Source organism: Arabidopsis lyrata, assembly GCF_000004255.2.
Source record: "Arabidopsis lyrata subsp. lyrata unplaced genomic scaffold ARALYscaffold_4, whole genome shotgun sequence".
NCBI classification, from domain to species: Eukaryota; Viridiplantae; Streptophyta; class Magnoliopsida; order Brassicales; family Brassicaceae; genus Arabidopsis; species Arabidopsis lyrata.
In genome coordinates this window covers 16,426,834-16,447,444 of record NW_003302552.1, presented here as the reverse complement: position 1 = coordinate 16,447,444, position 20,611 = coordinate 16,426,834, and the positions used below count along the sequence as shown (strand labels likewise).

At 36.4% G+C, this 20,611-nt stretch overlaps 2 protein-coding genes across 2 annotated transcripts; one reads left to right on the top strand and one right to left on the bottom strand.

The window, feature by feature from the left end:
• The first annotated feature begins 113 nt into the window (after positions 1-113).
• On the top strand, positions 114-3,340 carry LOC9315577. The gene is made up of 5 exons (XM_002881304.2): positions 114-1,538; positions 1,668-1,849; positions 1,931-2,154; positions 2,268-2,601; positions 2,702-3,340. Exons 1-5 carry the CDS (start codon positions 665-667, stop codon positions 3,164-3,166), a joined length of 2,079 nt encoding a protein of 692 aa, XP_002881350.1. The 5' UTR covers positions 114-664; the 3' UTR covers positions 3,167-3,340.
• Positions 3,341-3,390: 50 nt separating this feature from the next.
• LOC9317417 (ABC transporter C family member 2) lies at positions 3,391-13,686 on the bottom strand. The gene is made up of 27 exons (XM_021029946.1): positions 13,436-13,686; positions 12,593-12,983; positions 12,313-12,491; positions 12,202-12,241; positions 11,930-12,086; positions 11,649-11,763; positions 11,490-11,570; positions 11,112-11,136; positions 10,802-10,858; positions 10,535-10,600; positions 10,126-10,200; positions 9,575-9,682; positions 9,009-9,143; positions 8,758-8,864; positions 8,582-8,675; positions 8,331-8,498; positions 8,020-8,160; positions 7,720-7,920; positions 7,403-7,501; positions 7,150-7,302; positions 6,653-7,050; positions 6,265-6,445; positions 5,734-6,057; positions 4,649-5,527; positions 4,291-4,536; positions 3,781-4,195; positions 3,391-3,673 (listed from the first exon to the last, which is right to left on the bottom strand). The coding sequence occupies exons 2-27, from the start codon at positions 12,920-12,922 to the stop codon at positions 3,576-3,578; spliced, it is 4,872 nt and encodes a 1,623-aa protein (XP_020885605.1). The 5' UTR covers positions 12,923-12,983; positions 13,436-13,686; the 3' UTR covers positions 3,391-3,575.
• Between the last annotated feature and the right edge of the window lie 6,925 nt (positions 13,687-20,611).

Here is a 20,611-nt window from a genome sequence, read left to right as displayed (position 1 = left end):
TTTCTAAAAATTGATACAACGGAAAAAGAAGTTCGTTGAATAAAAGAAACAAAATAAAAAAGCGAAATTCAACAATATCTTTTTCTTTGTACCAGGTTCCATGTCAGTATCAAATAAAAAATATTGATGCAATTTTGCTTTCTAATAAAAAATTCTAAACACAAATTATCTCTCACTATCATTCCAAATTTGTGTTTTCTAGTTGCATCGTTTTTCTTACTGGTTTTTGAGCTAAAAGGACCAATATTTGACCTTTTTCGAACTTGCTGTTTCCGCGAATCAAAGTATCGTCTTTTACCTAGTTCCTGCTAAAGATTTTCTCCAGAAAGATAAAAGGCGGTTCCTTTTTGAAGATAAATCATACGCGAGCTTCGTTGGTATGTTCTCGAAATCACATTTGTTAGCTGTAATCCCATGCCCCTTGAACACTTTTTTTCTGCAAGTGATGAGCCACAAATCAAAAGCAAAAAAGAGAGCACTTTTGGTACTATTTCTCCAAGCCTTTTTTGCCTAATTTTGTTTCTAATGAATCTCTAAGTTGATAAAGCTTAGGCCTTTGGGTTGAATCGTTTTTACATTTCCAAGAAAAGAGCTGTTTTTAGCGATTCTTGATTTGAGATTGTTAAGTGATAGAGTCTAAAGAAAGAGGGAAAAAAGGAAAGAAATGGGTTGTGCTGCTTCAAGAATTGATAATGAAGAAAAAGTTTTAGTGTGTAGGCAGAGAAAGAGGCTAATGAAAAAGTTATTAGGGTTCAGGGGAGAATTTGCAGATGCACAGTTGGCTTATCTTAGAGCTTTGAGGAATACTGGAGTTACTCTTAGGCAATTCACTGAGTCTGAGACCTTGGAGCTTGAAAACACTAGTTATGGTTTAAGTTTGCCTCTGCCTCCTTCGCCGCCTCCTACATTACCTCCTTCACCTCCACCTCCTCCTCCATTTAGCCCGGATTTGAGAAATCTCGAATTGGCTGATGAGGAGGAAGAGGGTGCTGCAGAGATTGATGGTGGTAATGATGCAAGTGGTGCAACTCCTCCGCCTCCTTTGCCGAATTCTTGGAACATTTGGAACCCTTTTGAGTCACTGGAGCTGCATAGTCATCCAAATGGTGACAATGTAGTTACACAAATTGAGCTGAAGAAGAAGCAGCAAATTCAGCAAGCTGAAGAAGAAAATTGGGCTGAGACGAAGTCTCAGTTTGAGGAAGAAGATGAGCAACAACAAGCAGGAGGTACTTGCCTTGATTTAAGTGTTCATCAAATAGAGGCTGTTAGTGGCAGTGACATGAAGAAGCCACAGCGTCTGAAGTTTAAGCTGGGAGGAGTTATGGACGATAACTCATCAATGACAAGCTGCTCCGGTAAAGATCTGGAGAACACTCGTGTGACCGATTGTAAGATCAGGAGGACCTTAGAAGGAATCATCAGAGAGTTGGATGATTATTTTCTAAAAGCGTCGGGTTGCGAGAAGGAGATAGCTGTGATAGTAGACATCAACAGTAGGGATACTGTTGATCCTTTTAGGTACCAGGAAACAAGAAGTAAGTAACTGACTGAGAATTCTTGTCGTTTCCCAACTGTAATCTTTTTGGATGTTGCACAGATTCTGATTTGTGTTCAAAAGCATGAACAATTTGTTGTACATGTTATAATACTTATGTGGCTCACAGGGAACAGAAGCAGTTCCGCAAAGGTATTCAGTTCATTGTCATGGAGCTGGTCTTCAAAGTCTCTTCAGTTGGGCAAAGATGCTACAACAAGCGGCACTGTTGAACCCTGTAGGCCTGGAGCTCACTGCAGCACACTTGAGAAGCTATACACAGCTGAGAAGAAACTTTACCAGCTAGTCAGAGTAAGAGCTAGCTGATCCAACTCTTTCGGTATTAGATTGTCAAATTCAACAATGAAATGCTAAGTTTTATCCTGTGATCAGAACAAAGAGATTGCCAAAGTGGAGCATGAGAGGAAGTCTGCATTACTGCAAAAGCAAGATGGGGAAACCTATGATTTGAGCAAAATGGAGAAGGCACGCTTGTCTTTGGAGAGTTTGGACACCGAGATACAGCGTCTAGAAGATTCCATAACTACAACACGCTCATGTATGCTTAACTTGATCAATGATGAGCTGTATCCGCAGCTAGTTGCTTTAACTTCTGGGTAAAAAAACTCCAGAATTACTCTTTTGCTGGCCATCTCATTAAAAAGCATTCCTTTTTATGCGATTTGGCATACATCGCTTCTAAAGATTGATTTGGTCTTAATATGTGCAGGCTAGCACATATGTGGAAAACAATGCTCAAGTGCCATCAAGTTCAAATTCATATATCACAGCAACTGAACCATCTTCCAGATTACCCAAGTATAGATCTCAGTTCGGAATACAAACGCCAGGCGGTTAATCAACTAGAGACCGAGGTTACTTGCTGGTACAATAGCTTTTGCAAGTTAGTAAATTCTCAGCGAGAATACGTGAAAACACTCTGTACGTGGATCCAACTTACTGATCGCCTCTTTAACGAAGACAACCAAAGAAGTAGCTTGCCTGTTGCTGCTCGTAAGCTCTGCAAAGAATGGCATCTTGTATTTGAAAAGCTTCCTGATAAGGTACTTGTATAACTTGCAGCTTATATGTTTTTTTTCTGGTTCTTGGCTCTATGAAAGCAGTCTTTTATACGTGTAAATGCAACTGTTTTGGGTGGCATAGGTAACTTCGGAGGCCATTAAAAGCTTTCTGATGTCAATTAAATCTGTTATTCATCAACAAGCTGAGGAATACAACCTGCGGAGGAAATGTAATAAACTTGAGAGGAGGCTTGAGAAAGAGCTAATTTCACTGGCTGAGATCGAAAGAAGGCTCGAGGGAATTTTAGCAATGGAAGAAGAGGAAGTAAGCTCAGCGAGTTTGGGCTCTAAGCATCCGTTGACAATCAAACAAGCCAAGATCGAAGCCTTGAGAAAACGAGTGGATATTGAGAAAGCTAAGTACTTAAACTCGGTCGAGGTTAGTAAGAGAATGACACTGGACAACCTCAAATCAAGCCTTCCCAATGTCTTTCAGGTGTTGACTGCTCTCGCTAATGTCTTTGCCAATGGGTTTGAATCCGTGAATGGCCAAACCGGTACAGATGTTTTCGACACATCCCAAGATTCCGATGAGTCTCAACCCTAAGAAACTCCCTCATTCCCTTCTTGAGGTTTCCAGGAGCTTGCTTCTTGATGTTTGTTTCTTTCTTGGTGCTTCAGTGAAGAGGTTTTTGTATATGAACGACTGTAGAGAAACTCATGTTTACAACTTTGTCCAACGCCAAAATTGCATCACAAGTCCTTCCTCTCTATCATCAAATCTAAAAAGGGTATTATTGTGTTTGAGTGTTTAAGAATCCCATTTATGAGTTAGAAGGAAACTCAAGTAAATACTTTACTTATCACGAAGAACACAACAGAGTTTGATTTTCTTTGCAGAACAAAATTAAGTTTATGAAAATGGAATTTAAGGAATCCAAAACTAATAATTTTGGTTAAAGGTACGAAAATGTTTCTTTAGGAAGGACAATGATTCCTAGCTTAACTTAACTTATTTACATCTCGACATTGTCCCAGTCAAATGTATTTCCTTCGAAATTGTAATCCGGTTGTTGCATTCGATTCCTTGCTAATCTGCTCATCACCGCAAGCCCTGAAAATGTAGACAGCGGAAAGCAAGCGTTCAAGATGTCGCACGATTTGACTTTAATGTTTCAGTGTGGTGATTAAGATTTTGTAGAGATGCATATATTTGTTTACCTTCTACCATTCTATAGAGTGATGACAACCAGCCCTCTTTAGAGATATTACGTTCTTCAAGCGACTCTGCAATCTCTTTGTCGTGTTTTCCCTCGAGAACACTGCGCAGAGTCACAACCGCATCGTTTGTTCTCTTCAAAATGCTGCTATCATCTTCAATTTCAAGGCTTTGAAGATCGTTGTGCGACGAAGTAAGACTCACAGCCAGAGCAAACTGAGCGGCTGCAGCCCAGCGAGAAGAAGCCAGCCATTTCCTCTGGCCTTGCAAGTGTTGTGAGTCATCTCTGGCACGCTTGTTGTCGAGTACTAAACTACGCAAGTACTCAGCATTTGCAGCTCCAGTGCTTTGAACCATCTTGGAGAAAGAGCTTCCTTCGTTTGAAAGAAGGTTCTCCGGTGAACTGAATTCTTGAACCTGAGTTGACAAATTGGAATAGAACAGGTTAGCTGAGAAATATGCAGAGTGTGAGTCTATGAGATTGAAAGAGAGTTTAAAAATTAAGTACATACTCTTCCAGAATCAAGCACGAGAATTTTGTCACAGTCAATGATGGTATTGAGACGGTGAGCGATGATAAGCATCGTGCATGACTTGAATTCTTCTCGGATAGTCTTCTGAATGAGGGCATCGGTTCTAACATCAACAGCAGCAGTTGCTTCATCAAGGACGAGTATCTTAGATCTCCGTAACAACGCACGTGAAAGACTCAACAATTGCCTCTGTCCCACACTGAAATTCTCTCCTGCCTCGGAGACCTGAAGTGGAATGCAACAACAAGATTGAGAATCAGTTATTACCACTTAAAATGGAGATTTCAAGATACATAGGCAGCAACTGAATCTCAAGATACAAGTGGTATCTAAGTACCTCAGCATCAAGACCAAGAGGATTTCTGCGGATGGTATCCTTCAAGTGTGCCCTCTCTAGAGATTCCCAAAGATCAGCATCATTGTGTTCACCAAATGGATCAAGATTGAATCTCACAGTTCCTGAGAAAAGAACTGGTGACTGTGGAATGATTCCGAGCACTTTACGTAGGTCCATCAGTCCAAACTTTCCAACGTCACACTCATCGATTAAGATCCTTCCTTTTTCCACCTCCACAATTCTAAATAATGCATTCAACAGGCTTGACTTCCCAGCACCTGTCCTTCCAACAATCCCCACCTTATCTGTTGGATGAATGAAGAAAGAAACCCCATGAAGCACAGGGGGTAATTGAGGGCGGTAACGGAGAACAACATCCTCAAATTTTATGGATCCAGATGATGGCCATCCAGGAGGTGGACGGTTGTTCTCAATGACAAGCGGAGCCTCTGGCGGTATCTCTATATAATTGCCAACACGCTCAACCGCGTTTAGACTATTCTCAGCCAAACTCGCAAGTCTCAGAACACCTGTTAACAAGCTGGTAATATTTAAGGCATAACTGAGAAGCAACCCCATGGTAGATGCAAATGCCTGTTGGTTCTCCGCTCTTCCATTCTGCATGACAGCAAAGGATGCTGTCAGCCAAATCATGAGACCACCCAGAGTTTCTAAACGGATTCCGAGCCACCGATTGGCACCCATGTTGACAAGAGTGAATCTGATGTTATTATCCATTGATCTTCCGTTGATATCAGCCATCCGATCATATGCTTTGTAAGCACGGATAGTTGATAAGCCATTCAATGCCTCTCCAAACTGTGCATAAACAGGCGATCTTGAAATTGAATCCATACGCTTAACCTCACGTGCTGTGTTCTGCAATAAGAAAAAAGGTTAACAAACAACACATGTGCATGATTTTTGCTGACAGATGAGTGTAGATAGCTTTAGCACCACACGAACTCGAAGACATGACAAATGGAGGCTAAAACAGAATGTGTAGCATCAATCATCTGTGTTCCTTTCCGCTTTCTATTACTTGATCTTAACTATTTATATGCTGCAGTTAGAAGTTACCTTACCTGGTAATAAAGATACGCTCCATAAAACAAGACCAGGAGGGGCATGATGGCCCACAAGGACAAAGTGCTTACAATGCCAATCAAGACAACAGTTGAAAGGAGCTGTGAGACTTGACCCATAAACATGTTCACAAAGACAGCCACAGTTCGATCAATATCACCCAGATCTTTTGCGAATCGATTGATTATCCGTCCTAGCGGATTGGTATGGAAGAAGGACATTGGGGCCCTTAGTATGGAGTGAAGCATATTGTCGTGTAACTTCTTAGCTGCATAAAGACTGGACATAATCAACCAATATGAATTGGTCAATGTCACCAAAACCTGTAAGCAAGAAAAAGAATCTCAGCACAAATATCAATTCTTTACTAACCTTTTCTACCTCCACCTTTGGATTCTCAAAGTAAAATCACAAAAGTAGAATTGTATAAGATCTTTTTTAGCTGATCAGGTTTCAGCTATATATGTTATATCATGAGGTCAAGAGTATATCAAATCGTCACTCATCCATCAAGAAAACATAATTCATACCTGTCCAAACGAGAGAAGTGCATATATGAGATTGTAGAAAAGGGGTCCATGACTCTTTGGAGTTCCTGCATCAGTCCACTCACTCAACCACGTGCTGCTAGTAACCCGAAATACTTCTGTTAAGACGTAGCATAAAAGGAGCATCATCACTACCCATGCCCCTCCAAGTGCATCCTGGTACCTGAAAACATGGTAAGCCAGGAAAAGTCATTTTGATATCCCACAAAGGTATAGTTCAGCCAAAAAACATAAGTAATATGCTAGTTTGTTGTAAAACACTAGCAAATGAATGGACCTTTTGACCAAGAAGAAATACCTAAAGATATTTTGAGTATGGGGAAAATTGCAAACAAATAGTAAGAGTGCAAAAGCCAAATGTTCTAGTTACCTCTTCAGGACTCTCCAACTCACAACTCCAGTTTCACGTTCTTCTTGCTTGATGAGGACAGACTTTCCTCCTTTTTTATTTCCTTCCTTGGATTTTTTATCGTCACTTCCATCCATCTGAAGACCATTTGTGTTCCCATTCGCAACTGGTTGTACCACTGCTTGATCTGCCTCAGCTTCTCCATTTTCTTCTGAATATTCTTCCACCTTCCCCGCATTTTCCATTAACCTCTGGAACAAAGGGCCATTATTGGATAGCTCTTCATATGTTCCTTCCTCTTTCACTGTGCCTTCATGGACAAGTACAATTCTATCCACTTGCGATAGGAAGTGGAGCTGGTTTGTAACAAGGACCCTTGTTTTCTGCGCTAATTCTCTTTTTATGCATTTTTCAAAAACCTGAAACAATTAAATTTAGAAATCAGATTGACAATATTTTTGACCACAAAAAAGTGTTATAGTAAGATAACGCAAAAAAAAAAACCAATGAGTCGTTACCTGTTGACCAACATGAGCATCAAGGGCACTTAACGGGTCATCAAAGATGTACACATCTGAATCTGAGTAAACGGCCCTAGCCATGGAAACCCTCTGCTTCTGTCCTCCACTGATATTAACACCTCTTTCTCCAATCTCCGTGAGATCACCACCCTATTAAGCAAGACAAAGAGGTTGAAACAAACTAAAAATCAAGAGAACAGGTAAGACAAATCCTTGTTATCAAGTCCACGAAGCTCTCCTCAAAACTTACAGGTAGTAGCTCTAGGTCATGCTTGAGTGAAGTCACATCAATGACCCTTTCATACTTTTCACGGTCGAAAGGAGAACCAAACAATATATTCTCGCGTACCTACAAATTTTTTTAAGAAAATGCATATCAGTCCTCTGTTCAAAACAGTATAGAATCAAATACAAGAAATTATCCACTAAAAGTGTGTGAAGTAACTGACGCATTTGAGAAAACATACCGTTCTACTATAAAAGACAAAAATTACATTAACATTATGTATAACGAAATTCTTTTGCAACGTCAGCCCAACTTAAAAGTCAAAGAATAGAAGAACATACTGTTGCATTAAAGATCCATGAAACTTGTGGAACATAAGCAACTGATCCTCTGAGAGTAACCATTGCATCAGATGTTGCAGGAAGTTCACCAAGGATAGCAGATATTAGAGAGGTTTTTCCTTCGCCTGTACTACCAACCACAGCAACTAGGCTGCCAAGAGGTACATCCAAGTTGATATTTGACAATGTCGGCCTATCCCCCTGTAGATACATATGGTTAGCTCGATTTTTACTTTTTATAAGTAAAGGTAATGAGAGAAAGTGAAAGAAGGAACATGATATAGAATAGACAAGCGACACCTTAGAATCCCAAGAGAAATATCCATTTCTTATTGAGATGGCTGGCTCTCCAGGTTCAATGGGAGGATTTGGTAAGAGAATTCTCTCTTCTGTCGCCAAGACCTCCTCCAAACGTTTTAAGGATACATTAGCATTTACCACCTACAAGTGAAAACTAGTCAGCATGGCTGTTTCTGGCACCAGCAAGGATACCCTCCAGCATGTAAATTCGAAATATAAATCATGGATTTGATAACCAAACGACAGTTACTACAAGCACCATCAGTTCTACTTAATACACAAGCATTGCAACAATATATTTAAGAAATCACCTGAGTTATAATGTTTGGAAGCATGAAGAGAGGGAAACGAAGCACAGCAAAGAGAGAGAGCGACGTAAACGCTCTTGCAGGGGTCAGGTCTCCTCCAAGTAATGTGAACACACCAAATGAAACAATAGTCACAAGAACAGGAATGCTATTCAGTATGAACATATTCAACTGCAAAACAAGGCACCAAGCAAGAGTTAGAAATATACAATAATAAGAGGAAAAATAAAAGTAGCACTATGCTGTAGTCATACCGCTCCCAGGAGCTGTGATTTCCGGAACCAAGATAATTCATCATCACGTACAGTTTGGACCTTGGACTGGAAACTGTTTTCCCAAGCATAACACCTGTAGCATTTTGGTTTAGTACAAGTTGCCTGCAAATTAACAACTATGCTTCACAAAGAAAATTGGTTCTAGAGTTTCTTACTTTACTGTATCCATTGCAGCTAAAACCTCATTCATAAGGCCAATTCGCTTGTCAGTACGCTGCAAACCTTCCTTTGTCAGCTTCTGCATTTTGCTTATAATAACAGTCTGTTTCAAGAAAACAAAGAACAAGTTCAGTAGACGGAGACAGAGACAAAGAAGAAGTAGCCTTTAGGTGTACGAATGAACAATTGAACAATATAGAGAAAAGTAAGCTACGCGGAAAAATGAGAAGATTTAAAAGGCATGGACCTGTAAAGGGAACATAAGGACCAACAACAATGCACCAATGAGCGAGGCAACACCCAATTGCTGATAGAGGAGAACCAGTGCTACAATTATACGAAATGGAGCCGACCACATGGTATGAAGTGATTGGCAAATTTGCTGCCACAGAAAATGGAAAACTTAGTACAAAGTACGTAGCACACCGGAGGCAACAAAGAAAGAGAGACACAGTTGAAACGAAAACATTAAACAAGATACAGTTTAAGTTGGCATAAGAAACAAAATAAAAAGAAGAAACGAAAATTCAACTTCTACGATGATAACAAAGTGCTGGCTAGAAATGAAAATGCAATCACTATTCATAGCCAATCTTAGACCTAGCAAACAGATTCAGTAGATCAGTATGCTGGAAACCATTTCTAAGTAAATCCAACTTCTTTTACCAAACAGAAAAAGTAATTGTAACTGTAAACACTCAAGACCAGCTGCTGACAAAACTGAATATTCAAGATCCTGATGTTGAATAACCTGCAACTATGATGTAGAGAAACATGCAAACTTGAAATCGAAAATATGAAAGGGATAGTCACCTGAAGAGATTCGGCATCAGTCGTCATTAAGTTAGTTATCTTTCCAGTTTGAAACTTTCTACGACCTTCATTAGTTAACCTCAACGATTTGCGGAACACAGCAGCAATCTAAAAAGAAAGAAGTCATCAACAGGAAGACCAATTATAAAAATCATCTACGTTCAAAATATCTTCCATTCGTACTTGCTAATTTCACTCCACTACAAACGCAGCAAAGCATGAACTGAATCAGGAAATACAGCTAAATTTTTATTTCTTTAATGAAAGGATCTGAAAAAGGTGATATTTCCAGAAAGAAGACAGCATACTCAATCATATGAAGTAGCATCATATGTTCCTAAATTTTTGGCACAAGGCTTATGTCTGCATCATATATAGAGGATAAAGAAACCATGTTTACAAGATATACTTATTCCTATACAAGATACTAGCAATTATGGCTATCAGCAAACATATCTGCACAGGTAGTTTCACCAAAAACAGATATGGCAAAGGAAGAATGCCAGTCGCCAGGGTAGCATACTAAAAGTAAAGTGAAACTTAAAATTTACCAGGGCAGATCTCAGTCGGTAACCAACACGCATGACATTCTGGAAATATTGAGCTTCACATAGCACCCCAAATACCTAGAAATGTTGTCATCAACATCAATCACTGAATGAATTTGTAGCCTAAAAGTATCACCTAAACTACATAAAGTCAGAACCAATCTAACAGACACAAATATTGAGAACTCAAGAACAAAAAAATCAAAAAGTAGCATTAGGGGACATCTAGTGTTGCTATTATAATCAGTTTAGAGAAAACATCAACCCATCATACAGAAATATAACAGGTGTCACTTTCACAAGTTGATACTTCTACTTTGAACAAGAATTAGCCAAGTTCAGGGAAGAGAGTGCATAGATGTAACCCATCCAACAACAAATAGACAGAGACAGAGAGGACTTCATTTCATACCACTCCAACAAAGATAGAGAACGCATAGATGTAACCCATCCAAGCTGGCTCATCTTCTTGCATTGACTGCATATAGTTTGACATACAAAATGAGAGATAATGTCAGATAAGAATATTGAAACAATAATAGGAGTCTGAATCTGCCAAGAAAATTTGGTACATATGAGATCGACTGTGATCCATGTGAAATGAAAGTAGAGGATATTATTCCAACTAGGTTCATATAATTCACATACTAGTAAAAAAAAATTGGGGAGAAGAACAAACCTTTAAGAGTTGATTCAGTAAAAGAGGCCCCACAAATTGTGAGCAATCATTCCCGATCTGTGCATACAAATGTACATAAATGTGTTTAAGTACAATGAATTAGTTAAAGAAAAAATGATAACGCACTAGTTCCTTCTAATTATCTGTAACACCATGTAAATTATAAAGGACATCCTAACGCATCAAGATTATCCAACATGACGCAGCACCTGTGACCATTGTACTTTAACCATGTCATATGAATAAAAGAGAGGAAAGACTCTGGAAGCAAGGATAGAAGAGAAAACCCGAAAGAGGTAGAAGAAAGTACCTTCCAAAATCCTCCCCACCAAAACCTACAAAATTCAAAAATTAGATTCACAAACGAAATAATGCTCATGCAAGTTATGAACCAGGAAAAAACATACTTAACCAATCTACAGTAAAAATTGTATCCCCTATGTCTTAAATTAATCATAGTAAGAATGCAAGCATGATTCAGCCTACGATAAGATGGAAATGTATTAAGCTCTGAAGAGAACAACTAACATTAAATTAGTAGCAATATTCTGATACCTGATGGTTCTTTTAAGAGATCACTAAAACATCTGCCCATCAGGCCATCACAGTGAATCCAGCACTATCCAATCATACTCAAAACTCAAAAGAGATGAGAACATAGCACAATAAGGTGAGAAAATCTATATACCTTCCTCCCAAGCTATTGTTCAATGCTCTCAACAGCCACGGTTGCGGCTTTTGTAGTTCCTTATCCCAGGATTGCTGAAAACTAAAAAGGATACAGAAAATATCAAAAAACCAATTCAGTCACATACATTTTAAGAGATATAATTAGTACTAGAAGTACCTCGTGAACAGAGTTTCAGTCTGATCCCAAGTGTCCAGATACCACACATCCTTCTCTGTTAGAGGCCTTTTAGATCCCAAAGTCATCAAGGGGTTCATCCATGAGAAGAAGATTTCTGTGGCCAAACAAGGAAATTGGAAGAAGGAAATTGGGTGAAATTTCAAAACCGAAATCGTCATGATCAATCTGAACAAAGGCCAGAGATGATGTCTGCAAATTCTGATTGCTAATTAAAAAGTTTCAGCAAAGCGACAAAATGAAAATCATGTAGAATGACTTACTGTCAAATATATTTGCATGCTTCTCAGGGCATATTTGTTGTCCATCAGAAATCTCTTCATACTCATAATCATCCATAGTTTCACTTCGCACTGGCATGTAGCCAGGGTAAGGATCCAGATTGGGAAGATGCATAAACAAGAGAATTCCAAACAGAACCTAAAGTAAAACCAAAATTCACCCTCTTATAAAACAAATTGTATAGGATTCTGATTTAGACATAGCACATGCTTCTAGGATTCTGAACTCGAAAAAGGGGTCTAAGTGAGCTAACCTGAGCTGCCACCTCGCTTGTGTAGAGATACAGAACATAACTGCAATGAAAACAAAGCATGAATTCACCGTGCTAAACCAGGCTATCGAAGAATAACAAGATTTTACTAACCTGCTATAGAACTCCTTAACTGAGAGAACAAGATTTAGCAAGACCAAATGCCCCACAAGAGCATATATGACAGCAAACCTAACATACCAACGGAGTTCACGGATGTAAATTTTAGTTTCCATAAAAATCATGACCATTGCAGAGCCCCAAGCAAAAGCTTTGACACCCAATCCGAATGCCTGCCAAAGAAATCACACAAACAACAGTAACTTTAAGGCAAAACATACACAACAAACTAAAAGATAAAGAATATGTTTAAAACGAACAAAAAGTAAAGCACCTCAAAAGGAGGAAGTCCAGGTCCATCCAAATCCAGAACTGAAATGCCCATAATCAATCTGAACAAAGGCTCAGCAGTAGCATAAGCAGCCAACAAAGCCAGGAAATAGTTATACAGTTTTGACCTCAAGCAGAACCTCTCCACCTTGTGATCTTTCATGGTGAGCCATATACGATACAGACACAAAACCAACAGAACCAGTTGAGAGATACCGAGCACAAAAGAGTCAGTAGCACAAGGCGTGTATGCACCAAATGCATTAGCCACTTGTTTTGTCCAAACACCATTAGGCACCGGCTTACAATACCATTCAAAAAACTCAAACCCCATCTTTATCCCTTCCTTTCCCTCAGACACAGTGCATCACAAGCTACCACACCAATTCTCTATCCTGCAAAGAAATTCAACAACTTTGAAATGAGCTTCTAATTCCAAAACCACAGCAACAAAAATCATAAATTTGTATCACTAAAAAGGTCATAAATCAATCATTATGTGCTCAAGTGACAACAAATGGACCCAGAGTGAGAAAGATAATAAAAACATTCGCGCGTAAAAGGGGGGAAATTGCATTTAATCCATAAAAAAGATAGAACAGTGACAAGCAAATAAAAGTAAGAACAATCATCAAGACCACAAGATTTAGAGAGCTCAAGTGTTTTCCATACGAAAAAATTAAAACTTTGAAACGAATCCAAAACTATTATCACGAAAAGTCTCTGCATTTAAGACAATATCGCGTAAGAAAACACAATTTTGCAATCCCACTTTCCAGGAAAAAGCTGCAACGGAGAAGAACGAAACATCAAAAAACAGAGAGAAATAGAAAGAGAGAGGCTTTACCTGGGGATTTGGCAAAACACGAAAACTCAAAAGGGATCTTATGTACTCATTATGAGAAATATAAAAAGTGGGTGGGTTCTCTCACTTTTTTTGGCTCGAAGATTCCCCAAAAGAAAAGAGATTGAAGAAGAAGAATATTTGAGAGAGAGTGATACGTCACCCCTTACGAAGCCAAGATGCAAATATATGGACGAAACAGAAGCTCTTTTTTTTTCCTCAAGAAAAGACATTTAAACCATTTAATAATACACACTATTTTGATCATATTTCCTTAAAAACAATTTTTTTTTTATTAGAATCAAAAATGGTACAGTATATGGTACAATTTTCCTCTTATACCACTTTTATTTTCTATTTCCAATAATATAAAATACAAGTTACATGATTACATCTGTAGTATTCTGTCCTAAAACCAAAAACAAAACAAAACAAAAAAATCCTTTGACAAAAATTACCAAAAAATAAATGTTGTATTCAGCTACTAAGTGTTTCTATTATTTTTGAAAATACTTATATAGTTATTTTCTAATACAAACAAATTGATATATATATATATATATACATATATTGAATTGATATATATATATATATAATTATAAAGGTTTCCGTACATAAAATTTGGTTTCATATCGTATAATTTTGATTTAAAAAAAATAGTGAAAATAATCTTGTTTTGGTGTTATTTAATTGGGATTTGAATTTATTGTTTTGTTTGGAAAAAAGTTATGTTTTGTGATTCATTGTTGATAAATATTATCAACATTTCTTTCAAATTTTAAAAAACGTTATAGAAAAAAAAACTCAATTTTTAAGTAAAAAGCCTAATTAATACAAAATTAATTAATGGAGTTGTTAATTTTCTAAAACACCTAATTAATCATGTCACGTGATTTCTGAAAAGTTGTATTCCAATGAAGCAATTATGCTGTTCACGTTCAATGAAAATTTAAATACACCAATGTTTTGTTTAATCCTGCACCATCTGGTATCGTTAGTTTCTTGATACAGAAGAGGTTAAAAATTAGTGTATTTCGTGTGGCTGATGTTCGAAACAAAGATTGATCTATTTTGTCCATATAGATTTTCTTGGTTCTAAGTTGTAACACGTTAATCTAGTGAAACTCTAGATGTATAAGAGTTTGATTTTGCATGCAGTTTAATTTTATATAATTGAAATTTTAATAATAATGCTATAAAGTTCCAAAGCTTTTCTCTCGTCTGTCATCTCCCCCGGGGGTTGGCAATGTCCGTTTGTGGGTGTGGTGGGTGAGAATCCAGGGATATTTTTGTCTTTTTGAATAACAAAACTAAGTTTAACATTTTAAAAAATGTCAACTAAAAGAATGTACATTTAAACTATATAGTAACAAAAAACATAATGGCATGGTAACATACTAACATGCTTAAAAAAAACATATCGCAAACTGGATTAAATCTAATAGCGTACGTGACTGATTCCATCAAATTTTATGACGAAAACCTTTAGTTTAGCTTGTCTCTGAATTTTGAGTTCTTTTTCCAATTTTTGTTCGTTGTTTGCCATCGCCATCTCCACCAGCAATGTCATTGTCTTTTTAAATAGGATCTAAACATATCAAAAAATTAAAGACAAACTCAATCGGATTCTGAATCCAGGATAATAATCTCATTGTTGCTAGTTGCAATTCAATTTCAATTTAAATTCTATAGCACGGTCAGGAAGATTACATGCTGACCAACGGAAGGATAAAGATATAACTAAAATACCCTTTTTCACATACAGCCACCGTTCATCTATATGCTTTTTCGTCCACATACACATATGTGAAGATATTTTGGGTTTGGAGTTTGGACCAACCACATCATCATTGTGAACTTTTCCACTACAAACAATAAATTAAAAGTGAATTTATCTAAGCTAAAAGTTGAGAACTATTGACAAACTCATGCCTAACTAGTACTTTTTCTTGATAGATACATTTTGATATATATCATATGTATAAGATGATTTCACTATTGTTTGATAGTTTTGTTAATTATTCCATTATTTGTTTCCGTTGATCCCGTCGACGGTTAAAGTAGTGTAGTCTTATAGACTTATACTAAATTGGAACAAGTAAAAATAACCCAGTGGTTAATTAATTTTAAAACTATGAGCTAATTGGTTTTGGTTTAGATTTTTCGATGGTACTTGTTTAGAATATTTCAAATAAACATGATTCAATCCAACCTATAAAAAAGTAGTCTCGCTCTCCCATTTTTAGAACAATATGCGTTTGACAGTTGACTGGTTGTGACTAAATGTGACATTATTTAGATGATTTTTTTAATTAGATTAAAAAAATTAGATGACAAAGTTATTATTTTTAGCTATAATTTTGGGGTTCGTTAACTTCTTAACACAATTTTGTTTTAATATAATTTTGGATCTAGCTACCAGTAGAGATGAACCTGTTTTCTTAAGCTTTTATTCAGCATAATTTTCCATAATTATAGCTGAAACAATAGTATTTTTTTTCGAGACATGTAAACAAATAATTTTGTTATATAACAATAGTATATTAATTTTAATATGTGGTTTCGTCTGTAGGCCTACGGCATGAGCACATTAGGATTTTGAATCAATATGATGGCTAAGTTTATCAAAAAATAAAAAAATTACAAGAGTATATTAGTTGATTGTTCCCTTTTCTCTACTCAAATGCATTTGATTGTTAAGTTGTAACTATAGACAATAGCTTAATGTTAAACTTAAACATAAGAGTCACAAAACGGTGGCTTCATCTGACTGTTCTTGTCTGTTTGGCCGGCCCTAATGTAGTAGTCAACATATGATAAAACCATTAAAAAAATCAGTTCAACCATTTAAGATATAAATCACCCGTATACGTATAAACCATGGCAATCAACGTAATGAAACGATCAAACTAACGTGGTATGAAAATTAATTAAACCAAGTCATGATTTGAATGATTTTGTAGACATTTAATATCACAATTTGCTGGCTCTATAACTATAAGACCATTGAACTGAGGGCCTGATGCAGTGTATTAGTCATCACATTGCTTGCCATTTTCTTTGAATTATTCTTCGTTCTAATTTGCTTTTCTTTTTTCAACTGGTTTTAAATTCTGCAGTTTCGTTTAAATGAAATCAAGATTCACATGAATGAGAGCAAGAGCATCTTCTGGCTTCGGCGATCACAGAAATGGATTCTCTTTGGTTACTTGTTGTGACATGTCAAGTGTGATTATTGGATCTCTAGATAAGGTTCCCGCGTCACCTGACAGAACACAGAAGATAAGGCCCAATAGGTCTTTTTGGGCTTTATTTCTTACCGTCAGAAGAAAAACCTGCAAAGATCTTGTGAAGATGCTGACGGGAGACCTCCCCAAGGGTAGGTAGGTTAATTGACCTTAAGTCCTTAACCATATGTTTTGCCCTAGTAAAACACAATGTTAAAAATAAAAAATAAAAAACACAAATGTTTTCAACAAAAATATTTAATAATTAATGACTTACACAAACATGATTACGTTTGTCTTCTGAATCAAAATCTCCTTCAGATTATAGTTTACATATATGGTTTTAAATATGATTTGATTACATCATATCCAAGACTGATTATGTTTTTGACTGCGAATAGATACTGTTGACATTAGACATATTTCAAGTTTGTTTATTTTTTTTAATAATTTACATAAAACGTAAAGAGTAATGGCCCGGCAGAATCTATTGGTTTGATGTGAAAAAACAATTTGTAATGTTAATAAGAGATGTTAAATTTATTGGAGGAGACATGGGAACAATGTCAACAGTTTTGGGAATTAATAATATATTTAAATTAACAACTAATCTGCTAAAATAATTTTCTTCAATCACAAGCATATTGTAGAATTCCAAGGGAGATAGTTGGATTCTCAATGATTTTCCAATTTTAGGTGCCTTTGGCTACAAGTCTACAACGACTAAATATACTCTAGTTCGGGGTCTGTTTATTTATTTTATATCATAACGTGTTTTTCTCAATTTTTAAGTATCTAATTGTATTCTTCTAGTAAGTTTTGATTAGTGTTGTCTAACTTTTTTTTTTTTTTTCACTGAATTGATATTGATTAAGATTCGGAAATGTTACATAACACAAGAAAAAAAAGATATTGAACTACAAAGAGACACAATGCTCGACCCATAACCTACAAAACGAAGGGTAATTCCGATAATACATTGCATAAACCAAACAATTCTTGACTTGAGACTAATGAAGCTCTCAAAGCTCATATTAGGATATATTCAAGAATATGTCAATAATATCTTCTATGATATGATTCTATCTAAGATTAGGAAATACCATTGTGTATAAATACTTTGCTATGATTATCAATAAAGATAAGCCTTTCTAAAATATATCATGGTATCAGAGCAGAAAGCTCTTGTGACCTAATTTCTTTTCTACTGCCGCCGTTGCTTGGCTTCAGCAACCGCTGCCTTCGTTCTAAAATCATTAAGCTAGCCACCACCGCTACACAAGCCGGTATCGCTTCCGCTATCTTCTTCTATTTTCTAAAGTTCTAAACCTAAAAAAAAAAAATATCCTTCTCGTGTTTTCCACACTATCTAATTACTATTTGATCCTAACAATTGCTTCAACGTTGACTTCTATTGTTGGTGAAACACACGTTATTTCATGACCTCTTACGTAAATTTTTATGAGATACATGAGCTATTATGGTACTTCTACATCACGATATTGATTTGAAGATTTAACTTGAAGACTTCACTCTCAAGCAATTCATCATCAACTTCGACATACGTTCTACAATTCTACTAGTGTTTCAGTGACCCGAAGACATGTGAGTTCTTCTACTTTGCCGCCGCTTGACAAGCCGCTGTTTTTCTATCTTCTACAAATACTAAACCTAACCGCCATCCTTGCCGTGTCTAAGTATTTATTGTCCAAGTTGGTGTTCGAATTTCGGACTACCAACTTACGGGAGGGTATTAGGATATATTCAAGAATAAGTCAATAATATCTTCTATGATATGATTCTATCTAAGATTAGGAAATACCATTGTGTATAAATACTTTGCTATGATTATCAATAAAGATAAGCCTTTCTATATATATAAAATATATCAGCTCACCACAACGACTTCCCGCATAACAAATTCTGAAGACGGGCTTCGAATTAGTGTTGTCTAACAATTGCGTTAGTTATTATTATTGTACTTACGTATCCCATTTGAAAGCTTTAAATATACGTTGTGTTGCCATGATTTTGCAAATAATATAGATCTAAGGATTTATATGGCAATATAATTAAGAATAATTTCATAAAAATTCGATCTGTTTTCTAAACACAATTTGTCCGTTTGTCGGCTTACCACAGCAGCGGGAATATTGGCGGCCGGTTTGCCCTCTTGATTATTTATTTACTTAATTGATTATTAAAATCGTACGAATACTAGTAGTTAACTTATTATTAGAAGACCAACAACAACGGAGAACAGCAGCAGCAAGAGAATTACTAATAACTTCCGAGCCTTAACGTATCTTCCCTCCGGACTCCGATACATATATATATATATATATATATATATATATATATATATTCTGTCTTTCTTTTTTTGGTTTTCTATGAAACTAGTTTAATTATATGTCTCTATTTCTCACCCGCATTATTATAACGTGATTAGCTCGAAGATTAAGGTGGAAAAGTAGTCTAGTCTAACGTCTATTCACTTTTTCATGCAATAATTTCTGTCCAAATTTTTTACGCTAATGGTTACTATTAAGCTAAAAATACTCAGGAAACGACAAAAAAATACATAAATATATATGTTGTGTTTATATAGTATGGGCTTCTTAATTAGTAATCTTTTGTTTATAATTATTTGATATTTTGGGTTTTTTACTTGTTCTATCAAAAATTGATGTTTTATTAAAACATTATTATTATTTTTGGTTTGTTACTAATAGTGGAAAGAGAGAAGTAAAAATGTAGTATTATTAAACTAACAAAATAATAATTAAAAATATAAAAATTATTTTTTTTAATTTGTGTGTGAAACTAAAACATCATTGATTTAGGAATAGAGAAAATAATACTTATATAATATCACCTTTTTTTTTTGTCATCTGGAATTATATTGATAAAGGGTATTACAACAAAAGCCTTGTCCAAAAAACACAGACATACAGTTAGTGTTACAGGAATTTACACTAACCTCCAAAAAATGGGATAAACTAAAAGTCCAATTAGTAGTCATAAGGAGACAAATCCCCATAATCATCAGGGATAGAGGCAAGCATTTTCTCATTCTCAAACAACTCATAAAGCCACTCCGGACCACCTGTGGCAACATAAGATTGACCAAAAAACTCCAAAGTAGCACTTTGAGCAATGAGAAAAGCACCTCTATTAGATGACGGGTCTTCATAGGTTAATCTCCATTCTTCCAAAAAAACCAACCTCACCATAAGTTCCGAGTACAAATGGCTGAAGGAAGGCCAAGCTTTCGGTCTCTCCACAATCTTTACTATCTTGGGGAAATCCATTGCAAAAACGACTCTGTTCAGCCTATGGTTTCGCATACTTTCAATACACCATATCAAACATTGAGCATTTGCATCATCCCTACAAGTCGGATTCGCAAAAGCCCTTCTACTATGCATAATCACCACTCCTTTCTCATCTCTGAGCACCCAAGCACAGCCACCAATATTGGTGTGTTTTGACCAACAACTACTCATATTGCACTTTAGCCAAGAAATTGGAGGAGGTTTCCAAAGTTGTCTATCCTCCCTTTCTTCACAACCAATCTCTGCTTCCTCCCTCCTGTCTTGGTCCTGAGCAAGAAACCAGAATTCAGCCTCTTCTTTGATCAAAGCAACAGAATCCAAAAGAGACATACAACTGCCTTCAAAGCAAACCAACTTCCGGTTTTTCCAAATTCTCCACAGGATCCATGGAAAGCTTCTCCTTATCTCCACAGGAATGTGTCTAGCCTTACTCATCTTAAACAAGTAATTGAGATTGGAATGTATAGACACCTGGTCAAAACCTGATGGAGGGTTGGGGAAGGAAGATAATGCCCAAACCTTTCTAGCAATAGAACAAGTGAAGAGGACATGATTGATAGATTCCATTTCATCCCCACAAACCTGACACCTATTATCTCTATCCATTCCTCTTATAG

Excerpts from the sequence above, each read along its gene's own strand:
- LOC9315577 (XM_002881304.2), top strand. The coding sequence starts at position 665 with ATGGGTTGTGCTGCTTCAAGAATTGATAATGAAGAAAAAGTTTTAGTG. Across the intron at positions 1,539-1,667 it reads TAGGTACCAGGAAACAAGAA|GGAACAGAAGCAGTTCCGCA; the intron begins GTAAGTAACTGA and ends TGTGGCTCACAG. Across the intron at positions 2,155-2,267 it reads CTAGTTGCTTTAACTTCTGG|GCTAGCACATATGTGGAAAA; the intron begins GTAAAAAAACTC and ends TAATATGTGCAG.
- LOC9317417 (XM_021029946.1), bottom strand. The coding sequence starts at position 12,922 with ATGGGGTTTGAGTTTTTTGAATGGTATTGTAAGCCGGTGCCTAATGGT. Across the intron at positions 12,087-12,201 it reads CAAGCGAGGTGGCAGCTCAG|GTTCTGTTTGGAATTCTCTT; the intron begins GTTAGCTCACTT and ends GTTTTACTTTAG. Across the intron at positions 7,303-7,402 it reads ATGACCTAGAGCTACTACCT|GGTGGTGATCTCACGGAGAT; the intron begins GTAAGTTTTGAG and ends CTTGCTTAATAG.